This window comes from Dryobates pubescens, chromosome 5 (genome assembly GCF_014839835.1).
Source record: "Dryobates pubescens isolate bDryPub1 chromosome 5, bDryPub1.pri, whole genome shotgun sequence".
Lineage (NCBI taxonomy): Eukaryota > Metazoa > Chordata > Aves > Piciformes > Picidae > Dryobates > Dryobates pubescens.
Window position 1 is genome coordinate 33629072 of NC_071616.1, and position 23019 is coordinate 33652090.

General features: G+C 41.4%; 1 protein-coding gene across 2 annotated transcripts in view; it reads left to right on the forward strand.

The window, feature by feature from the left end:
• The window catches only part of STON2 (stonin 2), a 73710-nt gene extending 59092 nt beyond the window's left edge, over positions 1-14618 (forward strand). For both annotated transcript variants that reach the window (XM_054161945.1, XM_009905288.2), the window contains 3 exons: positions 1586-3421; positions 10990-11192; positions 12298-14618. In XM_054161945.1, the coding sequence (XP_054017920.1) occupies positions 1586-3421; positions 10990-11192; positions 12298-12375 (2117 nt within the window). In that variant the 3' untranslated portion in view covers positions 12376-14618. The remainder of the gene's footprint in view (positions 1-1585; positions 3422-10989; positions 11193-12297) is intronic.
• The last annotated feature ends 8401 nt before the right edge of the window (positions 14619-23019 follow it).

The window sequence follows — 23019 nt, forward strand, 5'->3', positions numbered from 1 at the left end:
AACTTGTTCCATTTAGAAAGAAATTTTTTAGGTGATTGTGTGTTTTTCACATGGACTCTCAAGGAGGTCTTCTCATCTGCCTCCTAAACTTAACCAAAATTGTTAGTACTTGATTTGTGGCATCACATTTGGTATCTGCAATTCAAAAGCTAGTGTACAGGAAAGAGGAAAATTATCATTGCAGGCAGGGAAGAAGTAGTCCACTCTTAAGAAACCCTGAATTTATAAACACAGGACTTTTAGAAGTCCTAAAAGAAATGCAAGATGTTTTCCCAGAAATATGGTAAAAACAGAGACTCTTACCACATCTTTTAGCTGCCTCTGGTTTGCTTCAAAGGACTTGCTGACCAGACTGGGAAGTGGTGGCAATTAAAATAATTACTTAAATCATTTGTTGTTTTTAATACTGTTAAATATGCTCAGTTCACAGGTGTGCAGCCATACCAAAGCACTACATTTTACACTCACTATTTTGCTTGTACTGAAGAGCAGTGACTTTTGTAAAACATGGGGCGTGTATATCTATCAGAAATAAAAAGTCCCAAATGCTGTATCATATGTAGAGCAAACCCGTGGTGCAGCTTGAGAGCACAATTTCATGCTGGCTGCTCATTTTGAGGAGCACTCAGATTCATAAGCTCTGTAGGAAGAAAATGGGAAGGAAAGTCTTTAATTTCTGAACTCTGAGAATTTATGTTCCTTTTGGAAAACACCACATTACCACTGCAGCTATCTATTCCAGAAGGAGCTGGGGTTGCAGTAGAAGATTATAGGATGCTGACTTCGAGGGAGTGCCTTGGCAGAGCCTGAGACCAAGAAAAGAATAGCCAAAAGTGCCATGTCCTGACAGAGGATGAGGGTAACTTCCACCATATAAGTCAAAAATATGTCTTTCCTTATTCTAACATAAATCCCTAGATCACAACTTCTCTGACAGATTTTTCAGACATCTGGCACCTGGCAGACTCTTTCCCACTGGGTAAGCCAAAGACTCTCTTTGCTGAACACATCCTGGGCAAAAATGCTACCTAGGCACGCTTTATGGTGCTTTCACTATATCTCCATATGCTTTTGTGGTAACAGTAAATGTGCATACAAGCATGTGGTGACAGAGTGAAGAAGTGCTTTTCCTCAATATTCATTCCCCCTCCCTACTGAATTCTCTAGAACAAAGGGTGTGAGGACAGAGAGGGGAAAATGAGAATAAGCGTGAGGGAGCAAAGGAGGCAAATGACAAAAGGTAAGTGGAGAGAAAAAAATGCAGCCTGAAAGTTTACAGGGGAATTTTTTCTAATTCACTGCAACTTGTGGGCTAAGCTTCTTTGTTTAGGTCATTACGTTGGAATGAGAGAAATGCAGTCATTGCTGTCACTCCTTTTGTATTTCTTCCTGCATTCCTTTTCTGTGTTCAACTGTCTGTTCCTTCAGTAATTCTTGTAAGACTGTTCAGCCTTTTAGCCACGTCTTTTGACTTTCATTCTTGCCCAGCCTTTCTTGAGCATGCAAACTATTACGGTTTTCTTTTTGTGGAGAGAACTTCAGAATAATTGATTGAAATTTTCTCCCCTCCCCTCTTCTTTTAAAGACAATTCCTCATCTCTCCAGGAAGATGAAGAGATAGATATGGAGGCTGTCAACTGGCAGCTAAACAACACTTCCACGAATGGGCATTCATCTACCCAAAATACAGTTCGCTTTCCCAGCTGGGTGACTTTTGATGACAATGAAGTCAGTTTTTCACCACAGAACTTTTCTCCCTTGAAAACAGACACCCCACCTGCAGAAACACAGACTCCAGATGCTAACTTTAACCTCACTACATCTTTTAAGAAAAGAGAACGTCCGAAAAGCACATTGGGAGATCTCTCCAAAATTCAAAAACTAGACCTTTCCTCCTTAACCAAGTTGCCTTCTGTTGAAACACCACCATGGAGTGCTACTAATCCCTTCCTGGATGAATCTCTGCGAGATGTCCAACCCTCACCCATCAATCCATTCAGTTCATTCTTTGAGGAGCGAGACAGACGTTCCAAAGGTTCCTCTGTCTCCAGCGCTCCAGGCAAAAGCCAAAGAGACTCTCTCATTGTTCTTCATCAAGAGCCTGATACCATCAGTTTCCATGAAGCAAACAAAAGCGTAACCCACACAGATGCTGTAGAGCAGCTCAAGCAACTTCAGATTGGAGACCCAGATCGTGTGAGCAGCCCCACTTTGCCTGATGATGATCCCTCAATGCCGTATGATCTGGATGCAAGCCTGTTTAACCTGGCATCAGCTAAGCCAAAGGATGGATGGCCAATGATGCTCAGGATCCCAGAGAAGAAGAATATTATGTCATCCAGGCACTGGGGACCAATATATGTGAAGCTGACTGACAGTGGCTGTATACAGCTTTTTTATGAGAAAGGACTGGAGAAGCCTTTTCGGGAATTCAAACTTGAAATCAATCATGAGATTTCGGAGCGCAAACTCCAGAACTACGATGAGAACGGAAGGATACACAGTGTGCGCTTGGACCGCACGACCTACAAGGAGAAAAAGAAGTATCAGCCTAAACCGGCCATTGCTCACACAGCAGAGAGAGAGCAAATTATCAAGCTGGGGACTACAGATTATGAAGACTTCCTTAGCTTCATCAATGCTGTGCAAGACACGCTGATGAACCTGCCGGCCTCATCAACAGATCTGAGCACAGTGGGATTAAACTATCAAGAGGAAGAAATCACGGTTGATGTCAGGGATGAGTTTCACGGCATCTTGGCCAAAGGAGACAATGCGATTCTCCAGCACAGTGTGCTGACCCATATCTATGTTCTCAGCTTCCTTTCTGGCCTTGCAGAATGCAGACTGGGCCTTAATGATATCCTGATCAAAGGGAATGAAATAGTTGCAAGGCAGGATATTATGCCCACTACTACCACTAAGTGGATTAAATTATACAGCTGTCAGTTCCATTCGTGTGTGGATGAGGATATGTTTAATAACTCCCATATTATCCTGTTCAACCCCTTGGATGCCTGTCGGTTTGAACTGATGCGATTCAGAACTGTCTTTGCTGAGAAAAGTTTACCTTTTACTCTGAGGACAGCTGCTAGCATCAATGGTGCTGAAGTGGAGGTGCAGAGCTGGCTGATGATGTCCACCGGGTTCTCTTCCAACCGTGACCCTTTAACTCAGGTCCCTTGTGAAAATGTAATGATCCGCTACCCAGTGCCAAGCGAGTGGGTGAAGAACTTCCGCAGGGAGAGTGTCCTGGGGGAGAAATCTTTGAAAGCCAAGGTGAACAAGGGGGCCACTTTTGGATCAACCAGTCTGTCTGGTTCTGAGCCAGTAATGAGAGTAACCTTGGGAACTGCCAAATACGAGCATGCCTTTAATTCCATTGTATGGAGGATAAACCGACTGCCTGACAAAAACTCAGGTGAGTGGTGCATACTATCTCTGCAGGAGTAACCTAAGAGGGGTTGTCTGTTTTGGAAGAGGGAGAATACTGAGTTTACATGGTGAGGGACAAACCATCCTCTGTAGCACACCAGAGGACGCCAGTTAGTTGCAGGATCCATTAATCTGACCTTTACTTGCATCTGGAATAGGCATTGTAAGAGGACCTAGCTTGCATCTGGAATGGGGACCTAAGATACTGTGCAACCATTAAAAAAAGGAATTTCCAAACACCAGTTCACAGCTATGTTACTGCAATCAGTGAAAGCAGGTAAATACAGCTTAAACCTGAATGGAGAATAGACTTATAGTCTCATACCAGCATAAAACCCACAAGTCTTTGTATTCCTAGTAACATGTTCATAATTCAGCATTCATACAACACAGGCAAGCTACTGTTCCTTTCTGCCATTGTTCCCTTTGGCTAGTGCTGCCAGTCATTCTACTTCCTGCCTTTCATTCATGCTGTGCAATAAAGCCAGACAGCTTGTTGTTTGTTTGGGGTTGTTTTTTTTGTTTGTTGGGGTTTTTGTTTTGTTTTGTTGTTGTTGTTGGTTGGTTTTTTATTTTTATTCATAAAGAATTCTAATTCTTAATTAGTCTAAACTAGCTTTTACAAATGAGATTTACTTTTTGTTGTTAATGCTGTAGTAACGCAGCTGGGTGGCTGGGATGGTTTCTGTGTTCAGTGTTCTCTGAAGGAAAGGGAATTGGTGAATGGTGCCACATCCAGTTGGAGGCCAGTCACTAGTGGTTTCCCCCAAGGATCAGTGTGGGCCCAATCCTGTTTAATGTCTTTATTGATGATCTGGATGAGGGGATAGAGTCCACTATTAGAAAGTTGGGAGCAGGTGTTGATCTGTTAGAGGGTAGAAGAGCTCTGCAGAAGGACCTCGACAGACTGGATAGATGGGTGGAGACCCACATGACGGCATTTAACAGAGTCCAAGTGACAGGTTCTGCACATTGGCCACAACAACCCCATGCAGCACTAGAGGCTGGGGTCAGAGTGGCTGGAGAGCAGCCAGGCAAAAAGGGACCTGGGGGTACTGGTTGACAGTTGGCTGAACATGAGCCAGCAGTGTGCCCAGGTGGCCAAGAAGGCCAATGGCATCATGGCCTGCATCAGAAATAGTGTGGCCAGCAGGAGCAGTGAAGTCATTGTGCCTCTGTACTTAGCACTGGTTAGGGCACACCTTGAGTACTGTGTCCAGTTCTGGGCCCCTCAGTTTAAGGACATTAGAATAGAATAGAATAGAATAGAATTAACCAGGTTGGAAGAGACCTTCGAGACCATCGTGTCCAACCTATCATCCAACACTACCCAATCAACTAAACCATACAACCAAGCATCCTGTCAAGCCTCGCCCTGAACACCCCCAGCGACGGCGACCCCACCATTGAGACATTGAGACACTTGAATGTGTCCAGAGAAGGGCAACGAGGCTGGGGAGAGGCCTTGAGCACAGCCCTATGAGGAGAGGCTGAGGGAGTTGGGGTTGTTTAGCCCAGAGAAGAGGAGGCTCAGGGGAGACCTCATTGCCCTCTACAACTACCTGAAAGGAGGTTGTAGCCAGGTGGGGGTTGGTCTCTTCTCCCAGACAACCTGTGACAGAACAAGAGGACACAGTCTCAAGCTGTGCCAGAAGTTTAGGCTCAAGGTGAGAAAGTTCTTCACAGAAAGAGTAGTTGCCCAGTGGAATGTGCTGCCCAGGGAGGTGGTGGAGTCACCATCCCTGGAGATGTTCAAAAAAAGATTGGATGTGGCACTTGGAGCCATGGTTTAGTTGTCATGAGGTGTTAGGTATTAGGTGATAGGTTGGACTTGATATCTCTGAGATCTCTATGAGTCTGTGGAAGTTCAGTGTTGTACCATATTTGGCACTTTGTAAAAACATGTATTTTTTCCTGAGTTTGAGTTACAGTGTCAGCAAAACACCAGTCCAAGACATCTGGTCTTTTGGATCACATATCAGCCAAAAGATGCCAGCTTACATCAGGGGTTACAAATGTGGAGGGATGTCACTGACAAAAGTGAATGCTCTGTCTTTTCTGTAGTGAGAAGCATGAGAGAGCTTGAGAACTCAAGAGAAATATGACAATGAAAAGTTAACCTCAGACTGTTTATGAGCAGTCACATTCTTGTGAGGAAGATCTCACTATGCCATCTGCATGAGCTCTGGGAATGAGAATCTGTGAATCTGGGCTTTCTTTGGCATCTTCTCTCCAAAGATCTCAGTATACCATACTGACTTTTCAGCTGGGGAAACGAAAGCCCCCACACTTTTACACAATCATTGAATATGCCAGTAGGAAATCAGGAGAAGAGGCAGAACTCCTGACTCTAGTGCCTCCTGCAAGATGATATTCCCTTACCTGTTACTACTCTGAGGGAGACGTTGATCTATGTCTTGTTTCCTTGATCTCATCTCTTCTAGTGTGAGGCTTTATTATATACACCATGTGTCAAGAGGAAATACATCATAGACTGCTGTTAGAGTCCTGCCACAGAGCATCTATCCATCAGTGTCAGAATGCAGGCCAGTTAGTATTTGTTTACATCCTGAGAGGAAGAGAGTGTCCTCACCCCTCCAGTCAGGTCAGATGTAATTTTGGGGAAAGGAAAGGCCTTCCAAACAGTCTTGGCCAGGACACAAGTTATGTGAGAGGGAGGGAATTCCAAAGCAATGACAGAGCAGGCCAAGTATAGTCTAAATCTGACCTTGTTTCTCAAGAGTCTGATTACATTTCTTGATGGTATTTGCCTCATGGTCTTCCTTATTCAAACTCTGTGGCAAACAAAGAGGGATATAAATGGTTCTTAAAGGCATTGATTTCCTCTCCTCCTTCGATTTTTTTGACGGACCAGATATACTTCTTTGTTCTGCTGATGTGTGGCCTACTCCCAACTTTGTGCATGCTTGGCTATATCCAGCCCTACCCAACAAGTCATGTGATAACTCACATTCACCTGTTTGCAGAAGTTCCTATAAATTATGTCATTCTCAAGCACTTAATTATGAAAATATTCCTTGATTCACACTTCATACTCTTACTGTAGCACCTGCAACTGACACCTGAGCGCACTCTGGGTCCTCTTTTAAATGTCTTATCTGCTAATGAGGTGCTCTAGTGCCTGGGACTCAAAGCAGGATAGAGGTAGAGGCATCACACTGCAGCTGGGGGGAAATACTGCAGACAGCCGTGGTTTCCACCTCCACCTTGACTCCAGAGACTCACAGCCTGGAGCACATGCATTGCATGACTCCCTCTAGCACATGATGCCTATCTGCCATGTATGTACCAAAGGAGCACATACATAGGCACACACTATGGGACCCTCCATATATCCACATTGCAGGCTCTGACCGATGAGTTGCCTTCCTATCCGTTTCAAAGATGCAACTCTTTGTTTTTATTTTTACTCCCATCCTTTTCTCACATGGTTTGGAGGTGCAACACACATGACATGAAGGCCATCTAAACATTTTGTTACTGTTTCCTTTTGGGTTCCCACAGGTTGTAGTATCCTAGCACTGAAATTGGTAAGAATTGTTTCAGCAGCTTCACTGTCCATCCAAATGTTTTCTCTTCATGCTCTCTAGTGGAATGGGGCTCTTTGCATTCTCACTATAGAAACTTGTTATCAGCACTGTCTGATTGTTTTGTAGCCAAAACATCTACATTGAAAAGTCTGTAACAAGTGAAGGACTGTGAGTGGTCTGACAATGATTTGACCTAAGAAAAGAATACAGACTGGATTCCACTGAATACAGTCCTGAAATCCTTTCAAAAATAGCTTGTTAAACTTTATTGTTGTTCTTATAGTTAAAATTAATATGATCAAGCAGTTCATAAAGAAAGCCTATTTATAGGCTCTGCAGAGCTTCAATTGCAGCTGGCTGGGCTCCACATTTGGATGTTTTTTTTAATTCCACCAGCAGAAAATTAGGAAAACATCCACAAGGTCTTCAGACATTGGAAAACACTCTTGCAGTGAAGTAGGGATATAGCCTTGGATCTGAATGTCTCAATTCTACTCTACTTTGACTGTGAATCCCAGGCATGCTGCCTAGTATACTTCCTGAAGTACAATTTACCCTTTAATCAAAACATGCTGGGACATCAGAGTAATTTGGAACAGATTCCCTCCAATCATAGTAGCCCATCTTATATATGAATTATATTATCAGATCCTTGATTGTCAGGATAGAATGTCAGTAGCTCCAGGAAGCAAGAGTTGCACAACAATAGCAGTCTGTTGATTTCCTTCTGATTTTTCTGAGAAGTGCTCCTGCCCATTAGAGAAAGATCTCTGAGCCTATTGAACAAATCTATATAAATTGTGCCTTGTGTGCCTTACACTCAGGACACTAAAGAAAACTGATGTGCTTGCTGGTTTTGCTATAGCTTTGGTGGAGGACTTGCTTTCTTAATCAGATTACTTGGTTCCCTCCCATGCTGAGCATGTTTAAATGAATAACTTCCATATTTTTTTCAGTGTTGCACATAGTCTTTCCTGTTGGACACTCCTACTAGTAGAAGTTAAATGATTGAAAAATTGTTATGTTAATTACATTGTGTTACTATATATATTTTTTTTTTACTCTTATCTCTTTATTTCCCCCTCTTTTTTTTTCATTCTTTATTTTTGAATCTGAATATCCACCAAAATTCATGTGTGTTAGAAGTGTGTTTGCTGATTCCATGAGTCCAGTTGAACCTATGACAAGTTTAAGAGCTTAGATCTCCAAAGCACCTGCTGCATATTGTGCTCAAGCCCAGTTACTTTCCAGTGTTACCTTCACAGATGTCCATTCCAAAAGCAGCTGAGCACATGCGAGCTCAGGGTCAGAGTGGCCAAACAAGTTTTGTAGCTGTGGATGTGGCTTGTGCCAGAGCCCAGAGCCCCCTCTCCTGGGCTGCCAGGGGACACAGCTGCAACCCAGGCAGTCTGAAGGAGGGAGCAACCCACAGCAAAGTAGAGAGGGAAAGTAGAGCCAAGCAGATGAGCAGGAAGGATTACAATGAGGAATCTGCTGAGACTGGTACAGCATGAGCAAGGAGATGGGGAGCCTGAGACTGGGAGTTGGTTGCCAGTACTGAATGCTGAAAACAGAATTTTTGACACAGAAATTACTCCTTATTAGGCATCTTCAAAATCCATTACCAGAGAACAGTGATTCCCAGGTATGTGCAGTGGCACCCACATGTCCCATGGCAGAAGCTGAAGTGCTCAGCCACCACAGGTGTGCCCACCTGTCAAAGGTTAGGGCTGGGCCAACCACTAGATGAGTGACAAGCACTCTCAACTAACCCTTCTCACTTCCCAGAAGAGAAGAGAAAGGGAATAAGGGAGAGAGACTTATGAACTGGTAAAGAAAACTAAAACAACAATAACAATAAAATCAAATATATACAAAGCCAATATCAAACCCAACCCCCTTGATGGCAATTAGTCACCATCACTGCTGATGCTGTGGGCAGACACTGGGAAATCCCAGACTGGACTCAGAGGCAGATAGGAACCAGATTTGGGGGCTGGATTCTGGAACTGGATTCAGGAACTCATGGATTGGGATCAACGGCAGAATGGACAGAGTCCTTCTGAGATGCTGGTCATTGAAGAAGAAAGCTTGACCCTTGTGATCCTTCATCTTTATACTGAATATGACACCTATGGAATGGAATACTCTGTCACTTTAGAGTCACCTGTTGTGTCTGCTTCTCCCCACAGAGGAGTGACCTTTTACTTTCTGCACCCCCAATGCGATACACAAGATTTAGCAGTGACCTTGGTCTGCACACCAGTCCTTGGTACTATGAACATCAAGCATCATCACTACTAAAAGCAGACACTGCCTGCAGAATTATGCTGTTAATTTCAGAAAGTGCAGTTACTTACACTGAGCTCAAAAGTAAAGTCACTGAACAAAATTAGTTCTGTTCTAAGTCAAACCAGGACACCACCCCAGCCAAGCTCAAGAACTGACCAGAAGCAAAAGCCCTGTGGTGCTGGAGGGGACAATGATTTCCATGGGAGTACATAGGGCTCACTCTAGAGCCAGCACTGTGCTTGCAATAATTAATCCTGATGAAAAGCAGTTGACATAATTCACTACTTGCAGAACTTGAGCTTTTATAGCTGCTTGATGCTGTACCCACTCATTCATAACTTGGCTCCAGCTACAGTGCTACATAGCCCTGTGGTCTTTGCATAGCCTCTCACTAGATTTGCTGCAGAGACATAAGTTCCAGTTGTGAGGAAACTAGCTAGGCTGTTTGGAAATATGGGGCTGACTCCAGCTGAAGTTTTTACTCAGAATTATACCAAGCAGAAATTTCTATCCAACTCTGTTTCAGAGTTTAAGTGAGATATTGCAGGATGAAAAGCACATTTTACTTTTTAAGCTTCAGCCAGTGAGGCTGACTTTTGGTCTAAGCTCTGGATGCTGAGCTGATCTCCTTTTCAAACCCCAGGTGTGCAAGTCCTTCACAGTGTTTTCCTCCTTTTTTCCAGGGAAACTGCTGGACTTTCCCCACCCAGTTCTTTTTATTCTGTCTGCCTTCCTCCTTCCTTGTCTTTATCCTGTACACCTTGCTGAACTGTAATGGAGAAAAACTTACCCAATGAACAAGGAGTCAGAAATCCTAAATCCTATAATAGCGACAGATAAGGATTCTGTTCATTTATTTTTACATCATTTATTTATAGATTAATTTACATATACTTAGATAATAGGAGCCCTTCAGTCAGAAAGCCCAAGGTGGTTTTAAAGACTCTAATCCTCATTTTGCAGACAAACTGAGGCACAGGCTTTAAATAACTTGTTCAAGAGCTTGGGGAGTTGGCAGCAGTCAGAAATAAAACCAACCTAGTTTGACTGGCTGTCACTACTTTAATTTTTGAACATCACTGCCATCCATCAAAGTAAAGGGGGAAAAAGAATAACAAAGCTTATTTACAGATGACAGAGCTAAACATGGTTACTTCCACACCTTGCCATCTTTAATGACTAGGCACCTTGTCATGGGTTACAGTAATGAATAAACAGTTCTTAATAAGCTGCGCACAGAAATGCTTTTTGAACTAGGAAGGTTATTTAACCTTATCAGGTATATTTTTCTTATGCTAAAAATGGGGATAACAATTTCAAACAAACATGAAATATCTGCCAAATCTCACCTTTCCTTGCTATCAGTGCATTGCAGAAAGATGTGCCACCATCCTTCTTGCACTTACCTTCTTGCATACACTGGGGGAGTCAGAAGAGGGAAATACCTTTATCCTATATCTGATTTACATCTTGTAATTTAATCAACTAAAAGCAAACCTGGGTGACTGGCAGTGCTTCTTGCAATGTGCTTTGTTCCTCTGGAAATTCCCAGCAACACTAAACCAGGCAAGATTCTGTCACTTGCTACAAACCAGCCCACACAGGCAGACTCAGTTTCTTGTGGTTTTGTGATGTTGCTTCTTCCTAGATGTTGTGTTTTCCTATCCATGAAACACAACTTTTATGGCTGTTGCTTTTTTTTTTTTCCCAGCTTCTGGCCATCCTCACTGCTTCTTCTGTCACCTAGAGCTTGGCTCTGACCGGGAAGTGCCTTCCAGTTTTGTCCGCTATGTGGATGTGGAATTTGACATGCCCACCACGTCTGCCTCCAAAGCCACTGTTCGGTCCATCTCCGTTGAGGACAAGACCGATGTGAGGAAATGGGTCAACTATTCAGCACACTACAGTTACAAGGTACAGCTGAGCATGTGGCAGTCACCATGGTTACTTTGCATACTTCATTGTCTTGGAAACTGTGGGCAAATAGAATACCGTGGGGACGTAGGGTGGGAATTTGGCACGTGCCTGGCTCTGCGCAGCGGCTACCTGTGTCCAACCTATTGATTCATGGCAAACAAGCAGGGGATTATCCTTCAGTGAAGACGGGATAAACTTTTTTGCAGTTGCTTCGTGGAAGAACACACACACAGCCAAATACTGGGAATTAGTTGACATGCTAAGAGAGTGAACAAGTTTTGCTGCACTTCATAACAGCTACAGTTGGAGTGCTAAAAAAAGGATGGCATTATTTCTCTGCTTAAATATTTCTTCTGCCTGCCTTCTCTAAGGAGAGAAGCAGATGGGGAAATGCACTACAAATATACCTGCCAAGAACCTCAGTATGCCAAAATTTTATGTTAGCTGATCACCCAGCAGAGAAATTGGCATCCTACCTGCCTTTTTCAAGAGTAACAATGAAAGGTATTGAAAAGATTCTCATAGAAACTATTTTTCATGGTAATTGAAATTACATTTTCACTAGTCTCTTAAATTCCCTGGAGGTGGTATTTGATCTTCCTAAATATCCCTTTTAAGGATTAAACATTGGATTATCCCTGAGTTTTCAGAGTTGTCAACATTTCAAACACAAATGTCAATGTGCATTTTGAAAATTAATCTCTTTGCTTTATGTATTAGTTTTTGTGGAGCTTAAAATGGAGGATGGTCTTCATTTAGGAAGCCACCTTTCTTCTGCTGATTTGGTTCTGGAATTGGATTTGAAGTACATCTAGGAATGGTTATAAATATAAAATCCTGTGAGACTGGTTCTTACATGACATTATCCTTTCTGCAAGTGATGTCATGACAGTGTTGAATTGTGAAACTGCTTGAATTAGGCTGAAAAACTTAAGAGTAAATAAAAAACATCTTTCCCTCCTTACGCTATTCTCTTCACAACCATCTCAGTTTACCAAGAATTTCTTCACCTAGGCAGGACACCAACAGCACTAAGGAAGATTTTTTAATCTTTTGTTTTTCTGTCTCATTAGCATCATTCTCCTCCTTTTTCCTCTGCCAGGTTGAAATAGAGCAGAAAAAAAGCTTGAATGAGGATCTGAAGGGAGAAGATAATGTGAATGAATGTGCCACACAATGAAAGAAGATCAGCCTGCAAGTTCCAAGAGGGATGGTCACATTACAGACCTGGAAGAAAGGACTTGCCTGGTTTTGGTATTTTTCTTTTTAAAAGTATGGACTTCTAAAATAATGCTCTGAAGAGTATTATTTTTCCTTGTGATGATCTGTACTTTGAGAAGAAGCTCATCAGTGGTTTCTTTGGAGTGGATCTGTGGGCTTTTACTGGAACAATCTCAGCAGAGTTGGGGTATAGACAGAATAAATTGCATTACAGTCAGGCCTGCCTTTTCTGCCTCTTCACCATTTAGGTTTTGCACTGAAGTATGGTCTGGCCACTGTCACAGCCAAACCAGAAAGCAGCCTTTATCTTACTTACAATCCTGCCCTCCTACGTGAAGCTTTTTGGTTGTTTTTTTTTAATGCCTGTTTGCTTGGTGATTGGCAGATTCATCTCCTTCTGAACTGCCAAATAAACCCAGGGAGCATTGAGCAAAAAAACTATATAAAATCTCATTTGTGAAATGGTCAACAAAGTGAAAACCCTGAGCATCATTCTGGAGAATCAAAAAACTCTGCATCTTAAACACAGATGAACTATGGACAGGACAGCTTATCATATAGTTGTTTTTCTGTTCACCCCTTCCTGCCTCACCCCTTGAAAACCAGCATGTCATTGTGCACATTTTCGTGGAGTCTTCACAAGTTACAAGAATGCCTTTGCAATTTCTTAAAATTTTTGTTAGTCTGGGTTGCTCTGTATCTTGACTGAATGTGATTATGGCTGATAGTCACAGGGAATGTGAGTTATAGTAAAGGTGATACACGAGGGACTTTGCTAAGATTAGCTCATTCCTGCCTAGAAAAATGTTTAAGGGAAAAACATTGGGGTTTAGGCTTCGGGTTTTTTTGTATGTTTTCTTGGATGGGTAAAGTGGGTGACTATTGAAAAGGTCAAAACACAATTTCTTTAACAGACAATGTTGTTTGCCTTCCTGAAAATTCTTGGAAGTCTGTCCAGCACAATATTACTTTCATGTCCTACCTGCAACCTACAATATAAGTAACCTGTGTCTTTATAAAACTCCCACTAAATGGGACCCAAGTTCTCTTTTCAAAAGTTAAACAACAAGCCTCCATCATGGAGATTTTTTTATTTCTACTTAGCTGAAAGTAACAGCAAGTCTTAACACTTCTTTCTAAACAAAAATGCAGAAAGCAAAAAGCACTCATTCATAAATATCTTCAGAGAAAACAGTGTTCAAAGTACTCAGTTTTTATAGTTGTTTCCATGGCTTGTAAAATATTTTGTCTTGAGTCTAAATGTTAAAAACCCAATAATTTATTAAATCATTTATCTTTTGAAAGGTTACTGCTGACTTTAAAAACACACACTTGGAAAGCCTTGGGAATGTAATTCAACACAATATTGAATTAAAATGACAGCATTTTTATACATTTATTTTATTTCTTATAACATAAAATTAATACACTCAATTTACTACTTTCACTCTGACTACTATAAAGATCACTACGATATTAAAATCCCAAATAAAACATGAGATTAATTCCATTGAGTCTAAAACTTGTAATGGTAAAATACAACAAATTCTAGAGAAGTTCTAAATGCCTGTTTATATGCACCTCAATTTCATGCCTACATCAACCTAGTGATAAATATTTACACAGGTATACTGCTGTAAATGCAAAAATCTCAGTCCTTCTAGGACTTCTTAATAAGCATGTAATACTCTGTTGAAAGTTGTCCTACTGAAGCCTAAGGGCCTCCTTGGACAAGCACACCAGTTAGTACTAAGCATTTACAATCTCTCTCTGTAAATGGAAGAATGTTACTAACTTTTACAAAGTATTTTGAGATCAGTGGATTAAAATTATTGTTAAAGTGCAAAGTATTACTATTTATTAAATGATAACCTGCGTAGGTTGTGAAATACCTGAGAGCACAGGGCTGAATTCATAAATGATTCTCAGCTCTGTTGCAGGCTGGCTGTGGTGAGTTGCATGGCAACCCTTCTCTACAAACCCCACTCTTCTTTTCAGAGGCACTCAAAGAACTTCTGAGTGTTTCTCCTGTTTTTTCCAGCTTCTAGTGTACAGTTTATGAAAAGGACCAGGAAGAAATCCAACAAAGCCAAGCTGAAGAGGTGCTGAGATGTTGCTGAGGAAGTGCACGAATGTTTTGTGAAAGAAACAGTTGGGAGATACCCTGCTTTGATTCAGCAGGTTCAGTGTCTGAATTTTTGCTTACTGCCTAACAGCCCTTGAAAACACAAATAAGTAATAAGAAAGAAGCAAACGTATGTCATAGTCCTTAAAGAGAAAATCAAAGAAATACAATTTTCCATCTCTGTTGTATTCTTATGATACTCAGTCTGTATCACACTCCAGCCACAGACTATTTCATGCCCCCAGAATTGAAGGAGTAACATATTCACAGCTCCTGGATTTATTTAATTTCTCTACCTCTTCATCACTTACTTTTATTTTTTAAATTCAGGTTGATGAATGAAAGAAAGAATATGGACCTGACTCTAATCTTTGTTACATAGTTAGTTGTATAACAGCTTTATCTTTTCCAATCCTCATGGAATTACGCAGGCAGAACTTGAAAAGTGTTTTGGTTTATTAAAAAAGGCTATTTTAATCCATTCTGATCTCTGGAGAATGTACTCTGATGTACATGCCACTGAATTTTCAAGAGGCTAGAATTTCAAAATATCTTATTTCCTGTTGAAACACTAAAATAAGTAGTTTGATGTGTCAAAAGAGCACTGTCAATCAGAATACTCAGAAAAGCTAGTGCTGGTATCACCAGGGGCCACCATGGAATTCTTTTTTCAGTCCAGCACTGTTACAAGTACTGGGCTCCTTAGTGTGCTTTTGAGGCTTCCACTGTTCTTGCTGGATGAAACAGTGCTGATTTTTCAGTATTAGATACTGTCACCTATTGACTTTACATACCTGAACCATGTACTTTTCATCCGTACAGTTCAGACACTGTTGATGGTAGAGAGGAGGAAAGAGCCAAGAGGTTTGTCAGTTTTAGAGCAGCAGAAATTACTCAGATCCAAGCTATGCCTGTAGTGAGAATTATTTCTTTTTTCTTTTTTTTTTTTTTTTTTAATCTAGAGGGAATCTCTCTGAATAGTTTCAGTTTAATGCTCCTTTTGAGGAAAATACCATTTCTGTCCTTCAGTTTATTGGAAAGCTTTGTAGTACTGGAAGCAATTTGTGCAGGGAATGTGCCTTCAAGGTAAGCATACATTTACTGCCTTTCCCACTTCCAGCCTTCTTTCTCATGATATGGTTTTGTTTCATTTTTGTACTGTGGTAAGTCTTGAGGTATCACAGGGAATTTTGCCTAGAAAAGTAAACATTCTTTGATCACAAGGGGTAAAGATGAGCATTTCTGGGCAGCTGAGCTTATTTTATTGACTGTCTCGTACATTTGTTAACTATGGACACGCTGTTAGCAAGGAAAAATGGACAAGGTCAGCTGAGAAACACTGTAACTGATCTTACTTTTTACTTTTATTTTATTTAGACTCCAGTAATGCTATGGAGGAGACAAATTTTAGGTTCTTTGTTGTAGCAGTATCATAAGAAACACAGCAGAAAGAATTTACCTTTTCTGTTGCTTTGCTGGCTGACACACATACTTGACATGACATCCAAGATGTGTTGGTCTACCTGTCCACATGACTTAGTAGCTGCTAAAACTCCGTCTTGATCATTGACCTCCCAGAATAGAGAGCAATTGCTTGCAAAATACAATGAATACAAGAGGAAAAGGTGTACTAAGTTCCTCCTGGAGGTACTTTGTTGCTTGCATGATATTCTCAGTAGTCTCATAGAATCATAAAATGGTCTGGGTTGGAAGAGACTTCCAAAGGGCATCTAGTCTAACCCTTTCTGCTGGATGCAGGGGCATCCTCAACTAAATCAGGTTGCCCAGAGCCCTGTCGAGCCTAGCCCTCATGGCCCTTGAGTGCACACAAACCAATTAAGCCCTTGATAGGTCATCACCGTTCCAGAGGCTGAAAAATTCCTTTCAGTGATCTTTAGCAGCTCATGTATAGCTGTATTCATTCCCAGAACTGGCCAGCACATGATGTAGTACTTACAGATGTAGTACTTACCTTCTTCTGCCACTAAAGTTAAATCAGTATCATGAGTTGTCAGAGATAGGAAATGTGTGATAACAGGATAACAGGCATAGCTGTTCCTAGCCTTCATGTATGGTTCATCCATCCACCTGTTCATCCTCCCTACCATCCATCCTCCCATCTGCCCTATCCTCCTTCCCTTTCTCTCCTATACTTGCAATTCATTCTTTGCACTATTGACATTGACTAGTTTGATGGTTATTTTGTAACATGCTCCTACCTTTTTATTTTGTAAAATAAGAAAGTCTATACACTGGCTAACTTTGTAGAAATCGTTTATTGTTTGGGGTTTTTTGTGTTTGGTTTTTTCTTCTTTTATCAGTTGAAATGGGATGTCCTGTTTTGTTTGAACTATGGGAAAACTTAAATAAATGTCAAGATGAAACAGCATATCCATATTTTCACTGTGAAATTAAAGTTGCATGTGCAATATATATACTGGTAAGTCAGAAGCCTTGAGTTCAGAAGAGGAAAAGGGAGTGTTTTGAATGGCATAAAGAAAGACATAAATTAGAAGTAATGGGACTACATACATACATAATACATACATTTGATCATCTAGACTGAACAACTGACTGCAAAGAAAATGGAGCAGGCCTAGAGCTTGAACCGTATAAAAGATGTGTGGAGCAGTGCTGACACAACATAGAAAAGGACCCAACATTTGAATGAAGCTACCCTGAAACAAAATAATTGAGAAATGAAGCTTCTGCTCAATGGATCTCTTCTACTTCTGTTCTCTGACCATGAAAGCCAGGAGTGTATGTAAGGGCACTGTCTTCTGTGATTAGAACATCTGTTTGCAAAGGAATGTTAAGAATAAGGTCTCACTATTTATGGAGTCCTCCTCTGCTGTGTTTCTCTGTGTTCTTTCAAACTTGAGTAAGCCATGTATCATTTCACACGCTTTCCACTTCTCTCACAGTCACTGAGACTAGTTGCAGTCTGCCGTTTTTTCTCAAAACCACTCCCTGAATCAAACAGAAGAGCTAGGAAGTCTCATTGACCAAAGAAAATCAGATAGGCATCATAAGAGCTGCTCAGATTATTGCTCTGAGCTCAGCACATTCTCCATAGTATGCCTCAGTACAATGGTGATAATAAATCAATCATTTTACAGTATAAGAAGATGGAGGTACACAGAAAATAATGCCTCATGTTCATTATTCAAATCAGGTTAGCCAGAAGAAAGAAGGAAAGTTAAATAGATTCAGGGGCTCATAGCAGCTTAGTTACTATAGTCAGATATTCAGTCACATTTGGAAATTATATTAGCAATATGGGTAGAGTAGGATTATACCAACCATGATAGCTTGATAATATGCAAAACTGTTTTAAAAAGAGAGAGTTACAGAAAAAGCTGGAAGTTTGAAACTAAAAGTTTCTTGGCAATAGTGCAAGTCCTTCAAGACAAGCCAAAATAACACCCTACAAGAGATGGTGGAGTAAGAGTGCCAGTGCAATGTGTACCCAAACAAAAGACATCAACAGACTGAGAGAGCAGAATTTGGAGAGAAAAAGCCACCACAGGTTTCTTTCAGTGATTCTAGTTGCCATGATTGCCCTTGTCATCTAATCCAGCTATGTTGTAAATTTATGAGTAGGGCAAAAGGCCAGCTGAAGTAAAACAAAAGATAGAGGAGCAGCCCACTGTTTCAGCTTAGGTGCAGGCCTGTGTCACAGCAGATGAGTCTGAAACATTAAGCTCACCAGTCCCAGAAAAACTCCTTTCCTTTTGGTCACTATTATAAGCCCAACAGTAACTGCCCTATATAAAAAAGTAGTTGGAGTAGTATTTTAAACAGCTATGAAAGGTGTCTTTCTCAACCCCACCTCCCTTTGATCAAATGGCTTAAATTGCACTGCATCAGTCAGTAGGCTGTTGTTTGTTTGTTTGTTTGTTTTCCCAAGCTGTTACAGATTATCATTTGCCCAGGAGGAAGAAAAGTCCCTGGCAGACAGGAAGTGACAGCTAGTGGGAGAGAAACAACCAGGGAAATGCAGGTGGCAAAGTAGGATATGGTAAAGGTACAATTTCAACAGGGAAAAAAATGTGTGGTGATACCTCATGATGTCCTGAGACAAGACAGAAACTATGCAAAAAACGTGACTTGGGGGCTTACAGTCTACAAACACTGTCCTGGGGGGTGGGGGGGTGGAGGGTGCAGGGGGAAGAATATTATGAAAGATTGGAAGGTTTGTGAACAAACAGAATTGGATTTGAGGCTGAACATCACTGTCAAAATAAGCTCTCAAATTGCACAGAACCAGAGGACCTAAGAGAGAGTTTTTGCCTGGATTACCAACCCACTGCGTCAAGCTGGCTCAGTGAAATGAAAGTCTCAGTGATTTTCAGGACTATGAACCCCATGCTCATTTGTGACACACTGAAAATCAGTTGGATCTCAAAGATAGAAGATCTGACTACTTCCATTGATGGCACGTTTAGCTCAGAAAAAGGCCAAGAGACAGTGATGTTGACTGCTCTTTTCACCCAAGTAGTCCTTACCTGGATGGACAGTCACACACTGAATCACTTTAAATATCTCCAACAGAAAATGCTGTAAGAGGATAACCTTTGACTACTGTCTAGTTAAAAACAAAAGCATATGTGTGTTGCACAGGCATGCATAGGCCTAGACAATTAAGCATTGTATGATGGAAAGAACAGTGACTTGACCCTTCTTTAGAAGACAGATACCCCTCACAACTCCCAGACACATCAGTGGGGCTACGTCTGAGTCTATATTGGAGCCTGGCAAGAATACTACTCTGTGCCCTTGAAATAAATCCCTTGCAGCATGGGGACAGGTTTTTCTTCCAGGCACCCACAAGAAAATCAGTTTCAATCTGCCCTACAGTAATTTCTTACCTAATTTTTAGGTTTAAGAAGAAAGATGTACTAGATGTACTAATTTTTAGCTCACATTAATAATTTTAAGATTTACTATGTATTAGGAACCTGCTTTTAGAGAAGCTACAACCAAGTTACTGCTCTCAATGAGAGTGCTACTGGACGATTTTAGAACAGAGAAATTTGAAAACATACTTCTCTGATTTGTTTTCTGCTGGAGTTACTATACGGGCATAGGAGTTCTGCCTCCCTCTTGTGGCTGCGTCTTTTACTTCCGACTTGGAAAAGAAACATTCACAGTGTGGCTATAGTCACGGCGCAGCCTCCACAAGTTTACTAGAAAAGCCCCGTTATGCTGGGAGTGCCCCCACACAAAAAAAATTGTGGGAACAACTGAACGTGACTGATAAAATCAGTGGTAACTTACTGGTTACATTTTGTAATCAATGTTGAATGCTAAAGTCAGCCAAATCTACAAGCTCCACCTGGAGTTTTTAAGGTACAGTCCAGGTGATGTGATATATTTCAAGCAGTGCTGAAAAGTCTAGGGAATTGACTTTGGAGTCAACTGCTCTGATAGCATGAACCTACAAATAATCATGGCTCTATATTTCAGGATGTAATTTTGTCCTTTATTCATCTTCCATTTAAAAATCACATAGTCCTTTTCAAACATTAAGAAATTAAGCTATCTGAAGAGCTAACTGAAATAAAGGACTGTACCTCTCAGATGATATGGTGGCTAAGATAGCACTAAATCACTGCCTTGGAATGACAGAGTCCCGGCTGGATGTACATTTAATATCCCTCCATTGTTTCCCAAGCCCAGAAGAACATCTTCTCCCTTCAAGGTCCTTAGAAGACTTACATCATTTGCAGCATGATTTACCTTGAGTGTCTCTGCCCTGTACCCTTGCACTCTTGTTTCTTTAGCAGTTTACATTGATATCAATATAGTCCATTGCCTGCAGCAATATTTTGGAAGACATGTGAATTGTGTCCTGAAAGCCATAGCTGCAAACTGGGCAGAAGGGACATAGAAATGTGTACCACAGGTCTACAGTAATGGAAAGGGAATAAACTGCACAGCCTAAACACTCCTGCTGGTCTTCTTGTTTCGTTAGGTCTAAAATAAAGTGACTCCAGTTCTGCACCACTGTTACTTGATTGTATCCTCCAGCTTCACCTCCATATCCTCCTTTGGCAGCAGGGCAAGGGATTTGCTTTGACCACTCATATGTTTATGTAACTATCTGGATGATGTGGATAAAGATATTATCACTTTGGCTTTGAAAGTACTCTCATCTGCTTCACCTTAAACAATACCCATCAGTACCTCCTTGGCAGCTGGCCAGTGAAAACATTCATGGAAGCTGAGCACAACCTCATGCAGTCCTCATGCTGCAGCAACAGCCAGAGCTTCTTGGGAAAAATCATCTCTGGTGCTTACAGACCACATCCAATAAAGGTGGTGTTAAGCCCTCACCCTGTAACCATTAATACTGCATCTGCATCTGTCCACATAGGTCAGACTGTGGATCAGTTCTTCCAGCACAAACACAGCTGTGTGAAAACTCTATAAACTGAAAGTGCTGTTTTCTGCTTGCCATATGCGCTCTCCAGACTGTAAAACAGGGTGAAAGGCAAATTGCAGGTACAGCAGGTGTGATGGGATTCCTCCCTAGAAATGTTTTAGTCCAACAGAGACACAGATGTGCTGACTGCTAATCTGCCTGGAGTCAGCTTATGGGAGAATGAGAGGGCTGATGACCACAGGTAGTGGAAGATGACACTTAAGATAGAACAATAACCTTTCCACTTATGCAGCAAGGCAGGGAATAGGAATAAGCAGCTGAGGGAAAATGCACAGGTGTGGTGGTTTTTGGATATGCCTTTAAAATTTAGTTACAGATTTTGAGCAGAAAAGTAGAAAAATACAAATAAATCACTATTGGGTGTAAAAAGGAAAACTAAAGATAATTCTAATTCAGGTCATACTGCAAAATTAGGAAGATTTGTAGTGGAAGATGATGCTTAAGTCAGAAAAATAATCTTTCCACTAAAGCAGCAAGGCAGGGAATAGGAATAAGCAGCTGAGGGAAAATGTGAGCTCTGGTGTGTAAGCATAGCTTCACATTTTTTTAAGTTTGCAGATGTCAAAATCTTGGGATGCCCAAGACTCCCAGGTTACACACATTTAGCATAAAGACTCGAGAAGGGAGAGCTCTAGAAACAGGTCACAGCTTAGAAATGGCAATAAAAGCCTATGATTCTATAACTCTATTACAGGATGAGTTGAGTTGGCACATTCCTGCTGTTTCCTTTTCTCTCCAAGTCAGGGTCTCAACCTGTCCATCAGTCCTCACAATAGCACAGCCTTGCCAGTTAGATAACTAGCCTCAGCATGGTAACTGTGCAGTAACTGCTCATAAGCCATAGGCTGGTCACAACTGAGTTCATGTTCACTGTTCCTCACTGGGAAGGCTGAACACAGCCAAAACTGAACTCAAGTTGTTTCCTGCAAATTCTACCCAATCCTGTGAAAAAAACCCAGCCCTGCCACTCATCTAGGAAAACAAAACAAAACAATCCCACAACAAACAAACCCAAAATTCATCCTGTCTGCCTCATACACTTCATGCTGAGTCCCAGAGGGGATGGATGATCACCTTTCAATAGGTTATAAAGTGTAGGGCACATTCATGTTTTTCCCATGAAAGATGTAGCCTCTTTGACCTTAGAGCAGCACTAAAGCAGTGGTTCTCATCAAGTCAGAAGTCTGCAAGGTTTCCAAGGCCACATGCTTGGATGCAGAACAGACATGCTAAGAGGGAATCTGAAATGGAGCAAACCTGCCTTGCACAAAAGCACTTTCAGTTTATGGACACATGAATGTGTATCCACAGGACAAACTGGTGGGTAAAATACACCACAGCACATTCCTTCTTGGTGGTGACTGCCTGTGTGCAGCCTCCCGCCCTGGTAGCTGTGTGAGGGAAGCCAAGACTGCACAAACAGGCACACATTCCCAAAGGCATCACAGGCACACAACCCAGCACCATGCCAGAGCTACAGGCTGCCTATTTGTGTACTGGTGCACTTTATCCAAAGTCAACATGTGGAGCCCGAGGTATGAACAGCTAGCAAAAGTACACTATAGATCACTGCACAGCTTTCTCCATGAATATTTCACTCTCCAATGCCTGTATAAATCAGGAATAACTCTGCTGAAGTGAATTCAGTTTTACTGTGAACGTCTGCACATCATAGCCATTGGCTAGAATACATGGCAGTAATGAATGAAAACATTTATCAGCACACTAGGAAAAGCTCCAGATCCATAATATAGGACATTGCACATAGAGAGAATCTAACTGGTATTTTAAGTACAGAGTTTTTGTTACCTGACTTCTTTGTTGCTTCAGAGCCAGCAATATTATGGCTGTTGTCAGAACCTGATCACAGTTGAACACAGCTGATTCATAACAGTTGCAGTCCAGGTGATTCATGTTCCTACTTAAAAAGCACTTAAGCAAGGGAGTACTGACCAAATGTATAACTTGAAAGTATTCCTGTAGCTCACGTCCTTGAAGAGAAATTCTAGCCTTCAGAATTTTAGCTTCAG